Here is a 23257-nt window from a genome sequence, read left to right as displayed (position 1 = left end):
GCGGGCGAGGGGAGGGACTCAGCGCTCCGCAGAGACCCGGATGTAGCCGGGGCGGGGGTTGACTGCGGAGAAACGCCTTTCGCCTTAGCTTGGCCCTTCGGAGGCGCCGTAGCGGGGAGGCTGGCGCCGGCCTGGCTTCCGGGAGGAGCCGCAGCGGCTGGTGCGAGGGAGCGCGGCACCGGGCAGGATGGTGAGCGGCGGGGCCGCCCCGGCCCGCACCCCCGCGGCCCGCTCCTCGCCGGGGGGGGGGGGGGGAGCCCTGGGCTCACTTCCTCCGGCCGCGGCCCGTCGGGCCTGGGCCGGCGGGCGCGGGGCCCCGCGGGGTCGGCGGGCGGGCGGGGGTTCCCCGGCGGCGGCCGTGCTGGACGGGCGCTGAGGGAACGTTTTCTGTCAGTCGCCGCCCAGAAATCGGCCTAATGGCGAGCTGAGGTAGACGGAGGGGCGGGAGGGGAGCGAGGTCCTGCTGAGGGCTCGCCGGCGGTGCGTAGGCCGTGCCGGGGGCCGCGGCGCAGCCGGGCTTCAGTTGTATTTATTTATTGTTGTTTTTTTTTAACGCTTCTTTCATAACATCAGCAATTCATTAATTATTGTTTGCCTGTTCATTTGGCTATATTTTCTTTTCTGTTGCTTTCTTTTGTTTAACATTGATCATGTTTCACCCTGTTTTTCATTCCCCCCTGTCTGCAATCAACTTCTTCATTCCAATAAGGCTGGGCACAGAGTAAGTTTACTCCTCTTGGCTGTTGCTAACACCGGTGGTAAGGGCTTGTTAATGTTACTGGATGATGCGAATGTCAGAGGGTACATATGATTTAGGGGCTGCCATTCAAGGTTGCACCTGAATTCCTAGTAAAAGCCAGGTGTTGTAACATTCTTTGCCACTGTTTTATGTTGCAGATACCTGTGATTATTAAACACGCTTCGGTGCTTTCAATTTGTTCTTGTTATTGCAGCTTGACAAGCTTTTTTGTAATTAATGGGAGCTCAGACATGGTTTGGGGGGAAAACATGGGGCCCGCCGGTTTGTTGGCAAAGGAAAGGGCCTTTGTTGACTGCACGCACCCTGCTGACCTTGGTGGGGTTATGTGTTTTCAGTGGCAGTATAATTTTATTAAACATTAAATACGTAACTGGTATCGCATGCCTGAGTCCCTTAAGCGTCAGTAAGAGACTCTGTTGCCACTTCAATAATCAAAATCACTTGTTACCCATTTTTTACTTGCATTCAGGTATGTCCTTTCCAGATAGTAAGAGCATTTTTCACTGGGAACTCTTGAAAGACGGTCAAAAATGTGTCTTTTTCATCCTCCCCTGTGTTAGTTTTCAATTGATAGCTCGCTGATTTAAAACCCCCTTGTATTGCTTTCCTGATACTTTCAGCCATCTGTTCCCCAAAGATGCATGGCTTTGATGATGGCACTGAGACGTTCTTAGTCTAAAAAAGCCCCCAAACAACAATGACTGTTAGCATGAAGATAGCTGCACGGCCTAAAAATGTAAAAAGCGGACATGAACAGAGGTAATTTCTTAGCACAGTGACTGCTGCTTTTGTGTAGATCGCTCTGGGCTGTGTCTCTTACGAACACGTGTGGTCGCTGCCATTTTAGGAGCTGTCTCACTAACAACACATGGTTGGAAGAGAAACTGTCTCTGTAATACGGAGCTATTCATCAAGTGACCAGGGAGGACTGTCTCTAGATCCAGTGTTTTTACAGCTCAATGGCATAACATCCCATGCTTTAGAGAGCTTCTCATGCCCTTTTTGCATAATTAATTTATTGCTGTGTTGCTCGCATTAATAATGTCTTTATTTGCAGATTTAAAGCCTGTGATTTTAACTATGGTCTTGCTTCATCTGCATCCTTAATTTTGGAGCCCCCATTAAATTTGTATTCTCCTTGCATCTGCTGTATTGGAACTAGGAACGTGTAGAACTGGTAACAGAACCACTGTGTGCAGCAGGCTGGCTTCTCTTCTCTGCAGTGCCCTATTTGGGTTTTTTGAATTTATTTTTCCCTTTTTTTTTTTTTTTTTTAAACTGTTAAGTCTTGTTCTGTCGTTCAGTGGTTCCTGCAATACAGGCTCTGAACGAGCTTCCTGTCCTGGTCAGCTGTTAACACATGCTGCAAATTTGCTGCCTTTTTTTTTTTTTTTTTTTTTAATTTTATTTTTGATAAGGAAGAAACCAGAAGTTAATTCAGGTAGAAAGAAACTTGAATGAAGAGTTTTAAAGGGAAGTGGCCAGTTTAGCCAGGTCTGTGCTTGAGAACATGTACTAGAGATGTCCTGTTTTTTTGGATGTTTAAGGGAAAAAAAAAAAAAAAAAAAAAGTGGGGTAGTTTATGGTAGTTCCCAAATTTGTGTGGAGTACACGAGTGGTAACACGTTTCTGTTGTTACACCTTGCAGTGGCTTTCAGCAACAACATAAAAAACCCCTGTGGACTGGTGTGTTCGTGAGGCTCCCCTCCGGAGCAGGTTCTGCGTTAGCAGAGGCCCTCGCTTTCCCTCAATGTAGCAATATGCCATCACCATTTCATTCTTTATTTCGGTAGCTTTTACATCCGAATGCAAAGTTACGGAACGGAAAACATGGCAATGCTTTCTGTTCCCTAATGATTCTTGTCTTAATAAGTGTCTGTAACGATCTTTCTCTCCTGTCGTGCCACCTGATCAGTTGGTGTTAGTATTAGGAGACCTTCACATTCCACATCGATGCAACAGCCTCCCGGCCAAATTCAAAAAACTGCTGGTTCCAGGAAAGATCCAACATATCCTCTGCACGGGAAACCTCTGCACCAAGGACACTTATGACTACCTCAAGACTCTGGCTGGGGATGTTCATGTTGTCAGAGGGGACTTTGATGAGGTAACGTCCTCTCTTGACATTTTTGGCGCATCTTTTACATAAAGGCAACATTTGGGTTACTTGTAATTCAAGTAAAAGCCGGCAAACCGGGGTTGTGTAGGACTAAGAGCACGTGAAGAGCAAACTGGGCAGAAGAGGTGGGGTTACGGTCAGTAACGTGAATTGCAGAGCAAGTTCTCGTTGTCATCAGTATGAAGAAAAGCAGTTTGTGTGCTTGGCTGGGTCTGGGGCTCCAGCAAAGGGGCCCTGCTGTGTCAGGTTGCTGAAGTTCCTTGCATCCTACCTCATTCCTCTCAGCATTCATAAAAGCAGCTTCGTAGCAGTAGGGCTAATTGCACGGAGTTTCCCTAAGCTTTCCCTCGCTTCTTGGTGTTGCATAGAGTTGTTTTTAAATATAAATCTGTACATCTAATCGGTTTTGGTTTGTTTCTTATTTTTAGAACCTGAATTATCCCGAACAGAAAGTTGTGACTGTTGGACAGTTCAAAATTGGGCTGATTCATGGCCATCAGGTTATTCCTTGGGGTGATATGGCCAGCCTGGCACTGCTACAAAGGCAATTTGATGTGGACATCCTAATTTCAGGACATACACACAAATTTGAGGCATTTGAACATGAAAACAAGTTCTATATCAATCCAGGATCAGCTACAGGAGCCTATCATGCCTTAGAGAAGTAAGTGAAGTATGGGAAATATCTGTGGGCATTTTCTTTTTGGTAACAAAACAGAACTACAAAACTCACTATGAAGGTTAATGTTTACATGCTAGGTGTTGGGGAGAGGAAGGGCTGATGGTACCTGCTAAATCTTTGTGGCTGAAACAGATGAGGGTGAAATACTTAAAGCTTCAGAGCTGATGTACTGGGCTTACAAAGTTCATCTCCATTTTTCTTAACAGAAATAGCTTTAACTAGTGGTGAAACACCGTTAAGCGATTATATTCACAATTAATATGAATCGTTTCCTCTCTTTCCAGCAACATCATTCCTTCATTTGTGCTGATGGATATCCAGGCTTCTACAGTAGTTACATATGTCTATCAACTAATTGGAGATGATGTGAAAGTAGAAAGAATTGAGTACAAAAAATCTTAAAAATGTTTTTGCTTGCCTGGTATTTTTACCATTTCATTCTGAACTGCAAGTTACTACAAGACTTGATTGCTAGTTTACAGTACTCTACACTTCCTCGCTAACAGCTTAACAATGTAGCTTGATCGGTAACAACTTTAAAACAACATTGTGTTTGCTTTTCTCTGTATGAATTATTTGTAAAATATTCCATTAAAATGACTGTTTAAATACTGTTCCTTAATGTTGTAATAAACTCCACTTCATAGAAAAACTGAGCTTTATGAACTGTTGTTGGGGAAAAAAAGGCAGCAGGTAGAGTTGCTTTGAAAAGGCCCAGCACTCCGGTTCGGTGACTGACCTCTAAGGGATACTGGAAGAAAAAGATGGAGGGCTCTGGGGCTGTGTTACGTTTGCTTCAGTATCCAGTTGATATTTCATTTTCTCAATTTAACATTCAAAATTATGTTAAAAGGATAAATTGGATTGATAGGTTCTGAGAATATTACAAACTTGAGTCTCTCTATAATCAGAGCAGTTTCAAATACGGCTGTGCCTGATGGAGGGGGTCTCCTTACATCTCTGACCAGCGAAGGGAGGCTCTCCCCTGCTGTCTGACACTACAGCTGTTCTCTGCTCTGCGTACAGAGGTTTTAAATAACATCAGCCCTCACGCCCCTGGTACTGCTACTGCAGACTAAACCAGGGGCTGTTCAAGAAGACCAGACATTTTGGCTCTTCCATTCTCATGACTGCAGGGAACGGAAGGTGTTTTAACAGCTCCTCTTTCTCACGACTGCTAACTGCAATAAACCCAGAGTTTTATCTGTTGCCTTCTCCCAGAGGACATTCAGAAGGGGGGGGCCTGTTCCCTCTGCAGCTGCTGACCTTCGTACTACGGCTTTTTCCAGTGCAGCCTCTGGGAAAAGCTGTGCAGTGTTTGTGATGAAGGAATGAGTTACCCTTTTCCATAGACCTTGAGGATCAGCTAGAACCCTTACCTCTGTGCCATAAGCTGACTAAATAACTTCATTCAAGAGAAACCGGCTTTACCGTAGAAAAAGGTGAAGTGTTTCAGCCAGTGGGCCAACTGCTATTTCATGCAGTGACACACACACCCGTTGCTTTATCCTGTTGCAGACATACAGAAAGAACAAAGTCGAAAAGAAAACTGGCACACAATATCCAAGGAAAGTTAGTGACTGGGTGGAACATGAATTTCCTGACAATTTCATAATTAAAAAAGGTTTATAGACTACTGTAAGGCCAAAATTGATACATAAGTCTCTTTATTTGTGCTCACTGTAGTTAAAATTACAAAGTTTATTTTACATGAAGTACACCACTTAGAGGTTTTAAAAAAGTTTCTCACAATTATGTAAAGTTACGCTCGTATGAATGAGCCTGACAGCAGACCTAAACATGGAGAAATACAGATGTAAAGGAAATAAACTTTAATCCTTCCTAAAATCAAAGTGCTGAATGTGAGCATTACTGTTGAATGCAAACAGGAAATTCTGCTGTAAGTCCGAACTCTTTCAATGGGGCTAGAGCATGGAGAAGAAACAGCCTAGAACAGTTAAAAAAAAAAAAAGAAAAATGGAAAGCTCGGGGTAGCTTTTGGTAAAAAAAGCACTGAGTTTCTGGTTTAATATTCACTTGCCCAGAACGAGCGTTCTCAACGCGTGGCCTTTGTCTTGCCAGTAGAGGGAGAAGAGAAAAAGGTAAATCAAGACCTTATCGATGACAGTTCTAGGACACAGGTCTCCTCAGGTCCATTCAGATACACCTGGAAGGTTAGAGAACAATTGAAGAGGGCTTAGGAAAATGGGATGTAATCCAAGGCCTATGAAAGTACTTGGAAGCATAAGGCTTAGCATGGCACAGATTTGGTTCAAGTAAAATTAATTACGTGCATTAATAAAGGGTTATATTATTATATACAATATATTTTACTAAAATAACTTGGCTAAGAAATATTTTTGCTAAAAATTGAGTGAAATTCTTAGTTTAGGAAAAAAAAAAACCCTGCATGAGGTTTGTTTTACCTTCAGAAGATCAGATGAGGGTATGTCCACCAGAGCAGGATTTCCACATTTCTCTTGATATTCTTGAATTAGGGCTATTGCATCATCAATGCTGTAGGAAGCAAGTCTGTCAACTTAAGCTCTCCAAAAAGCCAAGAATTTAGACTATGTACACTGAAGAAGAAAAGTAGGGTACGACCACATTTTTGAAGTCAGATAAGTCCTGTTATTTCTCAGCAGAGGAAAACAAGCCAAGCCAAGCCTTGCATTTAACCTGTGTCTGTTAATAAAACTAACGTATGCTACAATCTGAACAGTTATTTATCGATTCCTGCCCCATTTTGGCTCCAGGGTAGCTGGTAACAAAGTGACTTGCAACACTGGGCATGCGGGGCCTCAACATCGGCAGCTGTGCGCAATGAGCCCAAGTGCTGTCCCTCAGGGCTAGATCCCTGAGGGAGAACTGCCCTGCAGGAGGTGGGGTGGCGAGACCTTGTTTTATTGAAGTGGAAGGTGAGAGGTATTTCTAACTCTTGAAAAGCTCATCAGCAAACCCCCTCATTCCCAAGGCTGGAGGACAGGCAGTTCATTTATTTTTTTGGAGTGTTCTTATTGCTGAAGCTGCGACTCCACGATGCCACTGAGCTGAGCTCACCTGAAGGCAAGGTGAAGTGACTCAGAAGCGTTTGGTGTTTCTGTCAGGTTACTTTTGCTACGTTAACTGCGTCTGATGTGCGTGCCAGTGCAGGCTCAGTGAGCTGTTACCTTGGCTTGAATGACCCTGTAAAACTCTGTCCTAAGTATGCAGAGTAGTGAGGGGAGATTTTTTATTTTGTTTATTTAACTTAGCAATACTTTAAAAATTCTTGGAGACCAAGTACTAGAAAATCTCCATGACTTCAAATAAATGAAAATAAAATCAAGGAGATTCAATTCCTGTAATTGCTATCAGTCATGGCATCACTTGTCATCTTAACTTACCAGTTCTTTTTTGCAAAATAATCCACCAGTTCTTTTATTCGGTGAGTATTCATCAGTTGTTGCTTCAACAGTGGAAAATACTTTGTTTTCAAGAATTTTTCATATAGCTTCTCGTTTATGATACTGTCCAAAACCAGAGATCTAATCTGTAGATTTAAGTTTTAGTAATGGAACAGTATTAATATTTTAAACAGGAGAAATTTTACTTTTGAATGACAAAAGCTCAGACTCCCATAGAACAGGATTTTTTAAATTTGTGGGGTTTTTTAGTGCTGTGAAATGGCAGTTTTTGTAAAGACTGATCTCAGATTCAGACAGGGGAATGAGTTAAGAAAGTTGCCTTTAGGGCGGCAGCCCAAGGCAAGGCAGGAGAGAGCGCAGTTTCATAAGCCCTTTAGCCTTTTTGCTCCAAACATTTATTTAGAAACACAAAGTAGCAGTGCTGCAAGCAGTGCTGTCCTACCAACAGGGGCAGCCTGCACACAGCACTGCGTATGTATGTTAATAAAAGTGTAACAATATTAATAAAAGTGTAAAACTCCCTACAAACGTTGCTGTATTTTACAAGCGTGCATTGTGTCTACTGATGCTTGGCAAGATCAGGGGAGAGAGACAAGAAGATTCTGCATACACTTATCTATCAAAAAAGCCTCTAAGTCAAAGGCAAGTGAAGGAAATTTTACCTACTTACCTGAGAAGCAAATGCCACTACTTCTCCAGTGTTCATGTGTTCATCAATTTGTTGCAGCACGGTTTCTGCGTCACAGGTTGATAAGAAGCTCTTGCAAAAAAAGTTACAAAACATTAATAGTCTGTGAATGATTGAAGTTAAAACGCTCCCTTCAGAGCAAGTATTTCATTTATTCAGGAACAATTAGTATTTTGAAATTCTAGGTACAAACATGAAATTATCAAACCTGGATGTGTGCAGCCTGACTGAAAGAGTAGTACTCGTCGCTTTCAACTCTCAAAGGGTATTTTGCTGTAGCTGTTACAGATTTTGACTCATTCCCAGCAGACTAAATGACTGACATTAATGCTGTAATTTGGGAAAATCTTTCTGAGCTTAACTTTATTGACTGGAAGTCATAAGAATTTAAGATGCCTTTACCAGGGCCAGTTTGCTCATGACAAATATGGGAACAGCCTATAATGCTTCACCTGGGAGAACAATGCAGGGCACAAACTAAGGGAGACAAATGAGAAGAGAAAGGAAACGTTGAGATACATGAGAGTGAGGATATGGCTCTACGGCAAAAGGTTTACATCAGAACTTGTAAAGCATGTCAAGCATCTTTCCAAGAAATCAGGAGCTTTTGCTCAACACTTTTCCAAAGTAGGATTCAGCACTTTTCTTGCAATCTGCTGTGAAACTGCTGGTGGTAGCTCCTCAGCAATTATGTGTGTTATCATCAGCTTCATGCTGTTCTGGCAGGAATATGCCTATGGCTTGGGTTTTTTAGGGTTTTTTAATTGGTTTTATGGGCAGGATCCCATAAAACATCCTCAAATCCACAGAAGGCAAAGTCACATGACAAAGCTGCTGAGGATGACTAGCTGGTTCTGCTTTAAAAAATACCAACAAACCAAAACAAACCAAGAGGAAGTGTTTCCATGATCCCTTTCAGAAGGACAAATTCAGAGCAATAGCCTTTGTGGGTGGGAAATGCCAAGCAGCTGCCAGCAGTGACATACTTAAATAAGCTGGAATTACAAGCTACCATCTTTCACAGTTTCTGGTGAACGTAACGTGCTTAAAGACATTTCCCTTTCACAGACACAACACAAAACTTATTATTTACCTGAATTTGCTGCTCTCGCTTCTCAGACTGAGAAATGAGCAACAGGCACCCCAAAGCAAAAGCCAGAAGGTCCAGCTGTGCATATTGTTTAGCTATTCCGATGACATCCAAGTCAGCCAGAACAGGACACCTTCAGAAGAAGATGAGGAGTGAAGTTCTCTGCTATGACAAGTGTAACTGCATGGCTTAGTACTGCCAACAAAACTGCACTGGGATTTTTAAGCCAGGTAAAACAATGCATTTTTATATCATCTTATTTTGAGAAATGGCCAAGCTGTGTTGAAGTTTCCCAGAATACAAACACATAATGACTTTCTAGCTTGAAAATCCCCTCAACTCCAGTTTCTCTTTTTAAACACCCAAGGCCCTATTTTGAGAGGAAGTGTTGGCCAGCTGCCCAGAGGAACGCTTTGGTACATACGTATATGCACAGTAGGGTAGGCATGTTCTTCAGCTGGATCCCTTTCCAGTATTTCCTAATGAACTTTTGGTGCAAGTCAGGCACTCTGAGCTCTGGGTCTTCTCTTGAGCAAGCCAGAGCATTGTGGTGAATAAGATAATGATTTATTGTGATTTTTCACATTGTAAACCAAACTTGGTTTATGTACAGAATGTTTTGGAACACTAATACCACAGGTTAACCACACTTAGAGATGTGCAGCTATTAGATTTTTGTCATAGATTTATTCTTTGTAGGAAAATGAGTTCTTTCTCTCTGTTTTAGGAAATGTGCTGTATTTTGGGCTAAGAAAGATATTAATTGGACTTGTAGGGTTGACCATGAGTTCCTTAATGTCAGGACAGGAACAGCTGTCCCTCATGGGGGCAGCAACTTGGCAGATCAACTGGTTTTCAGCAGTCTGTGCTGCTGATTCTGAGCCCAAATTCAGACAGCAGCTCCCAGTACGGTTTAAATAGCCAAGGTACCAAGTGACGGCACATCTTGTCAACAGTCTGCGGGCAAGTACAGCATTTCTGTTTGGGTACGTGCCCTGATCCTCTCCTCAGAAGAGGCAAAAGGTTCTTCCTCATGCCTCAGGTTCCCCAGTTTTCAGAGCTCCTTTGCACGTTCCAGGGCAGGTTGTTGGACAAGAAATTGCAAACGGGCATTCCCACTCAAACGGATACAAACGTGGGATGTGCTATCTACTTACTTGAGCAGAATCACAAAACACTCACAACATTCCTCTAACTGTTTAGGACTCAGCGGACACGAAGCTAAGAAATAAAGAAAACATGATAAAGTAAATATATAACCAAGTTACTATATGAGCATGATAGCTAATAGCAACCCTACCTGTGAGAAATGGTGACAGAACTACGCTTCGCCAAGCTCGACTGAAGCTGGGAATCTGTTGACAACAAAGTTTTGAAGTAACAGCCAACCACAGTTGTAACTACGTGCACTTGTAAACACAGACACACAGACATCCTGACCCACTGTAGGTGGAAGAGACCTGTCAGTGTCCTTTTCTTTTTATCCTAGATGAAGTATTCTCTAACATTGCTTTCCTCATCTCATAGTCTAAGATTTAGCCATATTTTGACTCATGGCAAAATGACTCTGTCCAACTTTACAAAACCCTCCAAGTAAGTGTTTTCTGAAGGAACCACAAGTACAAAATATGGTATTTTAGTGATTAATAATGATACTCATTTGCATATTGCACTGTCATAAAAACAATCATTCAAAAAGAATCTTTCCACACGTAACACTTCATGGCACAGATGGCTGCCATTCACACACCCACCCACACAAATAAGATGCCAAGTTCCTGTTAAGTGAAGAAAAAGATTAGGAGTCAAAGAATATTTGCTTACCTCCCATAATGAATGAATCCCAGTAATTGCTATCAAAACTCTTCTTAGATATTGAATCTGAAAAAAAAAAATTCTTTATAAAATACTACAGTTTTTGCAAATTTGGCAATAACCTACAGAACTACATTACGCCTGTCTGGTCTGCAGGATGCAAACTTACAGTTTCTCAAGGTACCCTTGTTCTTTCGGGAGGAGTAATTGATGCATTTGGAAATAGGATTTATAGTTTAGTAAATTAAATTATCACAAGCAGCAGCAGCAGCAGCGTATGTCGTCTCAGTAAATACCGAAGATTTCTGGTAGTCTTGCTACAACTGGTGCTGGAAAGTTTATGATCCCACCTTCTTTGCTATTAGTACCTAAATCTCATTACATTACAACTAGATTCAATACCTGCTCCTGATAAAACCACATTGCCAGGTACATCTTTGTATGTTGTTACCTCTTTAGGCTATAGCAACATTACAAAGTTTGAAAATCAGAGGTAATTACGATTCTGAAGGGCGAAAATCAGGTTTACGATCATAAAAATACATTCTAGGGGTAATGTTTTTGTGTGTGTGTATATGTATGTACATATAGGTGCATTTTGGGCATATGTGTGTATGTATTTGCACACAAAAATATACATACTATGTTGTAAAATTATAATAATATGAAGAAAATTTTCAATTTACTGTCATAGGTTTTACTCTTGCCATCCAAAAGGCTTTGTGCCTTTAAAAAAAAAAAAACAACCAACTACTAGAACAATCTAAGATCAAAATTCTCAAGCAGTATTGCTAAAACACAAATTCCTCAAAGCTTCATCAGTTCAGGACTTAAAAGCCCAAAGTAACCATGTAAATTATCAGTAATTGCTCACAGTAAGCTTATGTATATATCCTATTCTTTAGAAATCACTAGATAAAAAAAGCCTTTTTCTCACCTGGCTGCAGAAGTTCATGCTTAAAAATTGCTTACCATATTGAAACCAAGGAGTTTCTGCAGTATGCCATTCCACAGCTGGGAATCATATACTTTGTATTCTAGACAAAGTTCTGCCACCAGTCTAACACCCTAAAGGAGAGCAAGGACACACCGTATTTTAATGTACATTCATGATCTTCAAACCTTTACTGCTTGCCAGCGTAATTTTAGATTTTTACAGCATTACCGTGATCTTTAACTGCTGAAAGGCCACAACCAAGCCACTTTCAGTGTTATTTTACGCATGTGAGGAGAATTAAAACCAAACCAAAACCCCCCACCTATACATGCTATCACTTTATTTTCTAATTGTAGTTAGGCTAAAGCTTTGTTTATTTGTCATTTTCAAATTTTAGACTAGCATGAGTGTAATCCAACCAAAGAACAGATCACTTCCGTTTTGTGGCTGTAAGTCAGAAGGAGTGCTGTGAAGCCTCCATAGAACAGGTTACTTTTTGTGTCAGATACTGGTGTCTACCTGGAAATCTCATTTACCTGCCCCTGTCCTCAGCGTTAAGTTAGCTGTCACAAAACATACTGGTAACACGAAGGAATTATCAAAGTCAAATTCCTAAGCAGAGTATAACTTAAAACCCATCCCTGACATATCAGATAAGTAACTAGCAGCTATTCTGAAGGTGTATACCTGTTAATACCTAACTCATGTTAAAGTACCAAAGATCTCGCTTCCCAGACAAGAAACCAGGTATGGGTATGCAAAGGTGGGCAAGTACTAGGGAATAACTGTGTGTTGGGCAGTAGTCAGCACATCCAGAGGTTGGGTTTTATTTGTCACTCTGAAAGACGGGAGTCATTGGGGTACCCGCATCTTCACTGGTATTTTAAAATAGAATTATGAGTTGCATATCACGAGTGGATGAATAGAACAGAGTACACTGGAGCAACGCCCATTTAAAAATGCATATGCTATGTAAAAAGGTGTACATTTCACACAGTATGTAACAAACAAACAATTCCAAAGGGTTAAAGATCATACCGTGGGTTTGTGGCTGTGATTCTTCCATAGCCCTTTAATCATTCCTTCCTTAGGACTCTTATGAAATGATTCATAAGTATATGGAATATCCAAGATTTCAAACTCTGCCAGATAAATATAGGATTTTAGAAGATACCTGTAAAAAGAGTCCCACCAAAACCAGGAGTTAATGATATTTACAGTGATTATAACTCACATAAACAAGCTCAGGATAATACTGGAAAAGTGTCTTTTGTTGCTTTAAAAAAAAAAAAAAAAGGAAACAATAATGTAGACTGTATTTGTACTCACGAAGGAGATCTTAATGAAGCAAAAAACCCAAACAAACAACTTTCTGGTAATTGCTCAGGGAAACCTCATTCACCTGAACAACGGATGGCTCGGATCACCTCTAAAGATAAACCAGTTACTGTAACCCTTACAACTAAAATCTCATTCATGCACAGCAACTGCATATTTATAGAACCCCCTGCATAGCTATTTGGCCTGATATACTCTGAAAACATCACTTCCCATTAAAAAGGGCCTAATTTCAGATCACCAGCACAGAAATTCTACTCTAGATATTTTCTTAGCTAGTTAGTTCTATGGATATTTTCAAACAAACATTATTCTGCTGGGGTTTTGGTACCTTATTTTTGCAAAGGACTGTATCTTTGCAAGGTGACCGGTTCTGAACTCTGATGGATGGAATACTATACATATAGGTAGGAGAAAACGCTTCAATAACTAGAGAAGTAACTGCAACCTATGCAAAATTGAACAAAGTATTTTCCATGTAATGTCATATTACTTTCAGGTTTACAAATTGGGACTGTGATGTTCTGGATGGCATAACAGTGAAGTTAAAAGGTCTATGCTCTATGAAGTTAAAAGAAATACACTCTTCAGAAATAGATTTTAAAAGCTCAAAAAACAGATTAGTAAAAAAATAATTCTCCAAATATCATGTATTTTTTTCCAATGGCTGTTAAAGACCAACAAAACATTATTAAGGAACATCTTAAGGAAAATTCATCTTACTTTACTTCCTCAATGGGTTTCTTGAAGAGTGATTCCACAGTGTTGGTATCCGCCAAGTAGAGCAGACACTTAAGAGCTCTGCTCTTGTGACCATATGTCAGCTGAGTAACTCCAATTGGCTGAGGGGGGGAAAAAAAAAACCCAGTGAAGAGTCACAACAATTGGCTGAACAACTAGAAAGAGGATTATAGATGTCTAGTATGATCCTTTCTAAGATTTTTAGATTAATTTAGTGGAACTATAGGCCAAGTAACAGGCTGGCTCACATTCCACTTTTATACTAACCAGTTGAAATATTTGCCAACTTCAAAGAGCACTGCTAAATCAGGTGGTTTTCTAGATTTAAGACTATTAATGCAGGCAAGAAAAATATTTGTGATATATAGTATCACAAATACTTTCAGTAAGTGTGAAAGACTGAAGATTAAGGTTCTGCTAAAATAATTTTACCACTCTGCTTGAATTCCATCCAAAGGAAGCCAATGTATTACACCAGCTTAAAGCACATTCTAGAAAACATTTAATGAAGTTATTTCAGATACTATCAACAATAAATTTAGAAAATCCAGAGTTCAAGGGCTGCTCTTGACAGCCAATAGCAAAATTCAATGAACACGACAGTTTTAATCCAAAGGTCAGGGAGGAGAAATAGAGGGCTCTCACAGATATAAAGGCCTTAGGTTGAAACCCATACAGTTAAGCAGACCACACTTGATTTTAATAAGAGGTGAAGATTTCCTAAGTAGTAAGCTGAAATAAGAACGTAGAAACTTACAGATGTGGCAGATGTTGTAATTGCAAAAAGCATTCTTGAACTATAATCCATTGGGCGTAACTGAAGTAGATATATAGCTCTGCAAAAATACACTGGTTTTTAATACCACTACAGCATGGCTACTGAAATACAACGTGTCAATATTCATTCATGTGTAAATATATTTCATTGTTGAAAAGAGATTAAGAGACTCCAGGGACATAGAAAACAAGGGGACAACCTCCAAATAGCTGCTCTTAAGCAGGCACTTACATCTGTAAGTTATTGCAAATGACATTTCGTTGCATAAATATTTGACGATTCAAAATTGACATCACCAGAAAGTAAAAATAACACAACAGTGAGTTCTGAATCACACACACTGTCAGGTTTCTTGAAAAAAACAGATACAGTTAAAGTTGCAAGTTAACAATAATTCACCATATTATATGTAGGACAACACACATACCTTCCAAGTTCTTTGTCTGCCGGTACATCTCCAAAGATTTCTTGACTTTTCTTTAAAAAGACAAGAAAACCTAGTTGTGAGAGTTTTCTAAACTGTTTGGATAAGTAGGTGGGTCATATCCTTGCTTAAACCCTTTCTTAAGAGCTGGGCACCCCTGCTAATGCAGCCAAGGAAAGAAATTCCGGTTTTATCAGTCCTTTCTTTATTTAGCTGTATGCTTGGCAGTCACCAGCACTCCTCACCCTGCTAACTGGTATTTTGAAGCAGAGGCAATGCCTGCTCCCTGCCCTTTCTCACCCAGCTGTATGCTGCATAAGCAGCAATTAACCCTCTGTTAGCTAAGCTGCATCAGGAGAGGATTCATTCTCTGATTCTAGAATCAGTGTTCGATGAGGGTAATAATACATTCACAACTCCTTTAGGCTGGCTACACAACCTTACTGCAGCACCAAAGATAAGATTTTAATCTCTCTACAGAGAGAAGGGAAAGCATTTCATATCATTCTCACTAGAGACAGTGGTGTGCAGCAATAGTAGAAAGGTATTGATAGTAGTCTGAATTTAGGTGCATCTTAAACAGATTCATGAGTACTAAAGGCAAATTGTGCAAAATAACCTTAGCCTTTTGAATAAGTGATAAAAATACACATATTTTATGTAATTGGCAATTTTTCTCCAAAACCAAATCTCCAGTGACGACTTACTTGTGAGGGCAGTACACTTGGACACAGCCATTTATCCAGCAGTTTATCCCAAATTGGGTTCATATCCAAATTGTTGATTTCTGCTATCTCCTTAGCTGCCATATGGATATCTACATAAATAGGTACAGACAACATATTTACAAGCTAGTATCATCTTGCTTAGCATTTTTTTAAAGAACTTTTTTGCTCCTTTGAAACTCGATTATGGATACTCACCCGGATAATCTCTGCCAGCTGGGTTTTGGATTCTTTGGTCTATACTGTGGTGCTCATATAGTAAAGCGATAAGATTTGCTGGTTGCCCAATAGACTTTAAATGCTCTCCAGTGTTCAAGTTATGTGTTATTAGAGCGTTTTCTGTTGCTGATCTCTTGTACTGCATATATAACTTCTCCTGTAGGACTTGCGCTTTTTTATGCCAATCATCCTTTAGCAAAACACCACAGGTTTATATAAAACCACGTCCTTTTACACAAAAGCACTAGAAAAATCATCTTAACTTTTTACAGTCTAATTCAGTGAAGTGAGTAGCAAGATCTGTTCTTCAGATGTGTCCCCATGCCTGTATCTACAGGTGTTTTTTCTGTAAACAGACAGTACTAACCGTGCTGCTCTGGCAAGAAAACATATTCAGAAAAAAACTGGAAACAAAGGTATGTTGTGAAAAAGCCCAATAAAACATGTACCACATGCAGCAGTATGTAAAATTCAGTAAAAGTTTGAGGTAAGATGGAGAAGGAAAGATATTCAATATTAAGCCTTGGCTGCTAGAATTAGTTTAATTTTGGCACAATTCTGTTCAAAGACGTAAGTATCAGAGAATTATTCAGTGTTCATCGTGTCTCAACACCACCATAGCAAGTTTGATAGTCCTAAGCAAGGCTGAGATTCTTACTCACTTTTCCCTACCAACCATATAAAAATGAGCTTGAGAATCAAGTCAAAGCACACTTTCCTTATATGTACTACTACAAATAGCTAAAGAAACTGGCAACTCAGAGTGAAAGTTAATAATGGTATTGATCTAACAGCTGGAACAGATTCCAACTCATTCTCCTGCAGCCAAAAAAATGCACACAAGAGGAGAAAGGACAAAATATCCTTCCTTAAAACTGTATTTTTCGTCCGGCCTCCCAGGACTGTAAGCCTAGTTTTTGCTAGGTTGTGAACAGGAGAATGTTACTGGACAGAGAGGGTTCTTCTGAGGGGTCCCTTACACCGTCACTTCCCATATCGGGTTCGTTATGGTACAATCTACACACCACTACATGAAACACCCAGGTGAAACACTGACATAAGTACCTGACTACACAACAACAGTCGTGCAAGCAGTTTACCATTACCTTAGCTGTTGTATTCTTTAGCCATTTCTCAGCTAGATAGAGACAGAATTTCAATGCCTGAATCTGGTCAGGACCTTTTTTAAAGGAAAAAAAAAAAGGGGGGGGAGGAAGTAAATAAAATAAGTTTTCATTAAGCCTTTCTACAATATACAGTATGTCCATTTTATTTCAGAGAATTAAAAAAAAAGAAGCTATTTAAAATACTAGGAAAGCTCCTGTGCCTAAAGAGCGAAAAAATATTATCTATTTGGATTGAGATAATAGAGACGTTAGCTTAGCTTTAGCTGAAATATTTGCTTTTGTTGGAAAACTTGTCTGAAGATGGTATGAACACAGAGAAATTGTAAGCAAAACAACATGGCTTAAAAAGAGAGAAAAAAGATGCTGTGTTATGATGTGGCTGTTGTCCTAGCCTACTGTTCAAAACTGGATGTAGGAGACAAATGCATTTTTATTCTCAAACTTCCCCAGGTTTTATCCAAGAACACTGAACAAATGTTTGCTCACAAGCTAGCTTGTCTTTTCTCAAACCTATTCTCCTCCTCCCATTACTTCACCCCTCAAGTCACCACATATGCACCTTACCTGTCGGAAATTTTTGTACAATCTTGAGAGCAATAGCTACAGCCCACTCTGGATTAGTTATAGACAGCAGATATGACTGAATCGTCTGCACAGTTTTAGTTGTCTCCTTGTTAACAACTGATGTATATCCAGTGTTTCTCATTTCAAACATTTTTGGTTTCAATTTTTTATCAAAGACGTGTTGAGCTGCAGACATGTGTAAGGTATCCAGTGAAACCTAGAGAAATATTAAAGTACATTAAAAGTTGTCAGAATTTCTATAGTGAGGCCAAAATCACGCAAAAGAAATATGAAAGCTCTTTTGTGTGTGTGTGGGAAAGAATAATTTTGAAATAAATTCTTTCAAGATGCTACTTTACCTTCATTAGTTTGGAAATCAACAGAAGGGTCGGGAAGGATTCCTCACTGAGCTCTGCGGCTGAAAGGAAAAAGACAGCTGCCTATGACAGTGTCACAGCCCGCTTGCAGATTTCTCTAAGAAATTAAGCACTTTCAGTTTATTGTTAAGTGCAGATCTCCACTGGGAGAGAAAGAATATTACGTTAATTATCCACACTGGCCTGGGAAGTGGGATATGTGGATCACTTTGGTCTTTGAGAGGTTCTAAGAAAAGAATTTGAGGATGGAATTCTGCATTATATATATCGTCTTAGCTCCACTGCAAGCCAGTTACCTCACCAGCAGCAATTTGGGAACACAAGTGCTTTCAGAAGCACTTGGGATGAAGAAATGCATTAACAAAGAAATACAACTAATAAAATACATACCGTAGAACTTTAAAGATCACAGAGAGCAGAGAAAGGGAATTATACACAGATCTAGTCACAAAAAAATACTGAACGTACATATAATTTTCCAGAAACACTGTGTAGTTCTGAAGAATATCAGATGAAAGGGCAGTCTGGTTTGAGCAGCTGGAGATAAGGGCATCTCCTGCTCTAAAACATATTGGTGTTCTAGATCTACAGGTGGAGAAATTCTTTTATAAGATTCCAGATGTTTGAGGAGGCTCAAAGCCTAGGGGGGGAAAAAAGGAAACAGTAGTAAGAAAACTTAAAAAAAAAAAAAATCAAGGAAAAAGCAAAAAAGCCACAATACTATTGTGTTTCTCCCCGCCCCCCGAGTAAACATGCCTAAATCCTGGAGGCATATGTTTTGTTGGCAGAGCAGGTACACATCTACAGAGTTTTTATCCCTGCTATGAGCCATTGCTGAGAAACAGCTAGAGATCACTATTTCTTGAATGGTATTTTCTAAACGAGAGCTGTGTAGAAGGAATAATTCATTTCATTCCAATAAACTCTTGAATAGCTACACTAATAAATAGACAAAAAGGAATACAGATGCCAACAGCACGGTAACAGCACAGTGTTTGGGCATACCTGATTCAGCTGGATATTGGTGTTCTTTTCGTCAGAATTCTGTATCACTTTCAGGACAATTTCCATAGTCTCATAGTCATAAGGATCAAGCTGTTCAAAATAATGATCTATTTTATAAGATCTTACATGATTCATCTTAGAAAAGCATACAACTGAGGTAACTTTTTCCAATTCTAATATCGACTATATTGACATAATACTGAAGAAACAGCATAAGCATCGTGCCATACTTCTCTAAAATAAAAGACTTCCACTTCGTAGTCCTAAATCCTAAAAAAAATTGTCAGGATATTGCAGAAAGACCAAATATGAAGTGATGAAAAGAAAGAAAAAAACCCCAAACCAACCAAATCAAAACCCTCCAAAACAAAGCCAAAAACCAACCAAACAAAAAACCCCAAGATACAAATTTTCATGCCCCTATCAAATTTTAATGTAGCACTTGTAAGTATTTCCAGCGTGCTATGATATTTAGAAATGACTATTTTGTTTCATTATTTTCTGGTTCTTTTTTAAGGGAAGTTGGGAAGAAACCTATCTTTAAATAAAATCAGATATGTTGCACTATTTTTTTTCTAGGGACGTAGAACACTAAAACTTAACATTTACATTCTTCAGCAAAATCGGAAAAAAAAAATAACCTTTTCAAATTTCTGTGGAATTATTAATCTCTCATTCAAGTGACATTTGAGACTAGATGCAATACCTCAGGGATTTCTTTTGCTTGTTTGGTGTGGCGGTTTTTTGTTTTATCTGTTTTTTCTTTTTTTTTTTTTTTTTTTTTTTTTTTTTACCTTGTACAATATTCCACTGAGGCTAGTGACCAGGTCGTTCGTGCTTTTCAGTAGGGGAATTATTTTGAGCGCCCTAGCTAGTAATGTGGAATGAGGTTGCTTCTCACTGTATTCTGCAGAGTCATCTTCAACATGATTTGTATTAGCATTCTGGAGAAGAAGTGTTTCAATGCAAAGCTGCAGTGCGGCATCACTGTCCAGCATGAAAGTACTAGAAGAGGACAGAATATTATTTTCTCTGTGACCTTGGTGTCATCAAGGTGCTTATTTCCTTATGAATAAGTTCACCAGAGACCAGTATATATTCTGATTAATACTTTAAAAAAAGGAACAATTTGCATATTACATTAATTAGGATTGATTTAAACCAAAATCGATTTCAGTAGGCATGGTTATTATTACAGCAACGACCAAACACAATTGATTTGCTTCAATTATTACCTGCAGTAATTCAGTATGAGATCCGTGTCTACTTTTGGATTTTGTACCAGCGTTCTTATGAGTTCCTTCTTCCTTATTGGTGGTTGTCTAAACACAGTCTCGAAAGAAATCTACAGATAAATAAACATTTTATCTTCTTTATGTAGAAGACAATATCAAAACCAATTCCTTATATAGTTAACCTTTCATGTTCTCTTTAGTTTCAACCCAGACACTTTTAGAGCAGGAAAAAGCAGTGCATTTGCTGACTATGCCCTGGGCCAAGTAGTACTTAAGCACTTAGAAATTATTTTACAGCAGCCTCAATTATTGTATTTCTCAGTTTCTGAGGTTTATTTAAGCAGACAAGCAGAATGACAAATTAAGAACAACACAAACCCCAAACTTTCCTTACATTTAGAATGGGAAATCTGTCTAAAAATCACAATACATCTCAGAATTAGTATCTCTGCTATTTAATCAGTTAATAAAACCCTTAATAAATAAATAAAACTTACACCAAATTTGCCAAGCTGGATACCCCATTCTGCATCAGTAACCAATTCCTGGAATTTTCTTCTTTCTTCTGCTTCACCACACTGGGTAGCAAGCTGTGCTCCAACCAGAGCTACTGCCTAAAAGGAGTGAGAAGTTAATATAAGTATAATAAATACTCTGAGCATTGGGAATCCTAAGGACTAAATCCTTAGAGGAACTTAAAACAATTCATAGATGATCACATAACTGCGTAAAATGAAAACAAACCTCACAGAAGGTAATACCAGGACTACCACACCCCCCGAGTTGGCAGCTCAGAGCTACTTTAAAATTAAGTTTCTCACTCAAAAATACTGTGTATTTCACCAATGAAACTAATACAAAAGGTGGTTTTTAGACATCATCTTTTCTCCAAATTTATGTCACTCCCCCTCCCCATTCCTTTGTTATGTTTTGCTTCCCATCCCATCTTCCTTTATATTTTAACAGATGTATTTATTCATTCCACTCTTGACACCTGCTGGCAGCGAACAGTTTCTCCAAGATATAATGTAGGTATAAATTATGGTGGGACCTGAAATAAACAATTTCAAGCTTAAGAATAAGCCATGATGAGGTAGCCTAATTCTTGGACTTAGATCACGCTACTATTCAGAGCAACTGCCTGTGCACAACCTCACGCTGTGGTAAAGAGAGGCGGCTTCTCTCAGTGGCACCTTAAGTGAGGAACTGGTTCAAACAGCTATACCCTTAATAATGGCAAACTACTGCACTTCCATACAGCATTGCTGACATCTTTTTTTTTTTTTTTTTTTTTTTTCTAAAGGAAACCCTTTAACAGCCTCCATTTGCTGAAGAAATACATTGCCTTGTGAATTTACCAAAACTTTTCTGTAATTTTGCCATGTATTGTTTATGACATCCCACAGCTTATTGAACATATCTTTCTTGGGCAAAACTGTGCAATATCCCAGCGCCAGGTTCTGATCTATGAGTCGACAGTTGAACACCTGTGTTTTAGGGAAAAAAAAACAAACCACAACATAAAAGAACAAGTTATAAACTTTAGGAATTTAATAGATCTCTTTGTATAAAGTATAACATATGAAAAGTACTCTGTAATTTAGAGGTGTATTGGGCCTTTAATTTAGAAGGTTAAAAAAAAAAAAAGAAAAAATGCATTTCAAGTTTTAGAACTTAAAATCTAAATATAGAAGCCAGTCTAAAAGTAACTTCCCTTAGCCTAAATTGCCTTTGAAGGTTTTGCAGGTTTTCCAGAGAGCTTTTTTTAAAAATTGCCCTCAACCAGAAGTAGTCTACAAATCTGAAATGAAACCAAGACTGAAAAATGAGATAGAGAATACCTACAGCTCATACAGGCTGTTACTACAATTTAGGAGGCCTTAAAGGATCCCACAAAGATGAAGCTCCCGCTGTACATAACCTTTCAGGCAGAGCAACAAGTATACGATCAAGGAGCCACGGTCTGTAAGAGGCTCAAATACACCTGGGCTACAACATAGGGCTGCCAGCAAGGCAGTGTCTGTTCAGAGGCTCTTCCGAACATGCTCCAGCTGTGGTAGGAAGCGAGGGAGCTGGGAGAGCAGAGGCCAACACTGTCAGGCCATCCAGCCCACCCTGGCCACGTTCTGGTGCTGAGACACGAGGCTGTGGAAGCCAGTCCCTTCCCACCGCTGCAATACTGCAATATTTCCCTTCGCCTTCTCTGTAGTTTTCCAAGGTGTGTGATTTTTCCAGAATGTCTGGGGTTTGTGGCACTTGGCCACATGACAACCTCAGAATGGGCTTCTGCGATAGGAAGGGGAGCCCCATTCTTGACAGAGCAGAAGAAAGGGGCTCACTCTTACACTTTCCAGAGCATTCTCACCTTGTGTAGTAAGGTCCGGATAGTGGTCATAATCACCGAAGTACACTTCTGTTTCATACCAATGAGAAAGCTTTTGGTTTCAGCCAGCATATTGCCATCATGTAGCTATTATAGAAAAAAGAGACAGTCAGCACACTGTTCAAAATAAATTCTAAGCCTTCAACTTCGCTTGTCATTTATAGCATAATAGGAGGTACTATAGTAATTGTATTTTCAGATTTAATCAAGGTCTTATAAAGATCTCTTCCAGATTGAAAAATGATTTCTGTTTCCAAGTGCTTTTGAACTGAGGAGTGTTTCTTGAATATTCTATTTGCAACTTTTCCCATATTAACCAATGATAAAACAATATAAAAGAACATAATAAACCATTATTAACATTTTATTCCTGGCCTCCTGGCAGAGACTACTTTAGTTCTGAACGTACTTTGCAAGGAGAAACAGAGGAATGTGAAAAATAGGGTGGAGACGACCAGCTCCTTTCACAACATGACTCAACGTCTCATCATGTGGTAGTAATTTTTAAAAGGTCATGGCAACAGCCTCTTCCATACCTATCAAATTCTTAAGTAACTACTCTAACTTGTTAATAGTTGGCATACTTCTAAGATTTACTCTCAGCAAAATTCAGCATTGTCCTTGTCATACCTTTTCACTCAGGGACAAATCCATGTTATTTGATACACCATGCTGAAGACAGGATCCAAATGAACAGACTATGAGCCTCAAAGCTAACTCACACTGACTGCACTCCATGAGGTTCTGTATCACTGCACAGATGGGAGCTCTAGCAGGCAGCAGGAGGTTCTGTCCTGTGATATATTTCAAAAACAAACAACCCCAGAAAAGAATTAGTATATT

General features: G+C 39.5%; 2 protein-coding genes across 3 annotated transcripts in view; one reads left to right on the top strand and one right to left on the bottom strand.

The window, feature by feature from the left end:
- Positions 1–159: 159 nt before the first annotated feature.
- VPS29 (VPS29 retromer complex component) lies at positions 160–4205 on the top strand. The gene is made up of 4 exons (XM_086474023.1): positions 160–190; positions 2676–2867; positions 3308–3543; positions 3846–4205. Exons 1-4 carry the CDS (start codon positions 188–190, stop codon positions 3961–3963), a joined length of 549 nt encoding a protein of 182 aa, XP_086330149.1. The 5' UTR covers positions 160–187; the 3' UTR covers positions 3964–4205.
- Positions 4206–5639: 1434 nt separating this feature from the next.
- KNTC1 (kinetochore associated 1) overlaps positions 5640–23257 on the bottom strand; it is a 39772-nt gene continuing 22154 nt past the window's right edge. Inside the window, exons 38-63 of one of the 2 annotated variants that reach the window (XM_086473962.1) lie at positions 23045–23208; positions 22397–22501; positions 21390–21518; positions 20529–20645; positions 20032–20141; positions 19591–19801; positions 18797–18886; positions 18260–18431; positions 17774–17832; positions 17415–17631; positions 16824–16903; positions 15703–15913; positions 15487–15596; positions 14783–14832; positions 14335–14413; positions 13560–13678; positions 12537–12672; positions 11534–11629; positions 10571–10627; positions 10047–10101; positions 9904–9967; positions 8750–8879; positions 7639–7728; positions 6948–7093; positions 5988–6078; positions 5640–5728 (exon numbers count right to left, since the gene is read on the bottom strand). In XM_086473962.1, coding sequence (XP_086330088.1) covers positions 5669–5728; positions 5988–6078; positions 6948–7093; positions 7639–7728; positions 8750–8879; positions 9904–9967; positions 10047–10101; positions 10571–10627; positions 11534–11629; positions 12537–12672; positions 13560–13678; positions 14335–14413; positions 14783–14832; positions 15487–15596; positions 15703–15913; positions 16824–16903; positions 17415–17631; positions 17774–17832; positions 18260–18431; positions 18797–18886; positions 19591–19801; positions 20032–20141; positions 20529–20645; positions 21390–21518; positions 22397–22501; positions 23045–23208 — 2948 coding nt within the window. In that variant the 3' untranslated portion in view covers positions 5640–5668. The remainder of the gene's footprint in view (positions 5729–5987; positions 6079–6947; positions 7094–7638; positions 7729–8749; positions 8880–9903; positions 9968–10046; positions 10102–10570; positions 10628–11533; positions 11630–12536; positions 12673–13559; positions 13679–14334; positions 14414–14782; positions 14833–15486; positions 15597–15702; positions 15914–16823; positions 16904–17414; positions 17632–17773; positions 17833–18259; positions 18432–18796; positions 18887–19590; positions 19802–20031; positions 20142–20528; positions 20646–21389; positions 21519–22396; positions 22502–23044; positions 23209–23257) is intronic. The other variant, XM_086473964.1, reaches the window with a different exon arrangement.

Source organism: Leptosomus discolor, chromosome 16 (genome assembly GCF_034619465.1).
Source record: "Leptosomus discolor isolate bLepDis1 chromosome 16, bLepDis1.hap2, whole genome shotgun sequence".
Lineage (NCBI taxonomy): Eukaryota > Metazoa > Chordata > Aves > Leptosomiformes > Leptosomidae > Leptosomus > Leptosomus discolor.
This window is presented reverse-complemented; position numbering and strand designations above follow the sequence as displayed.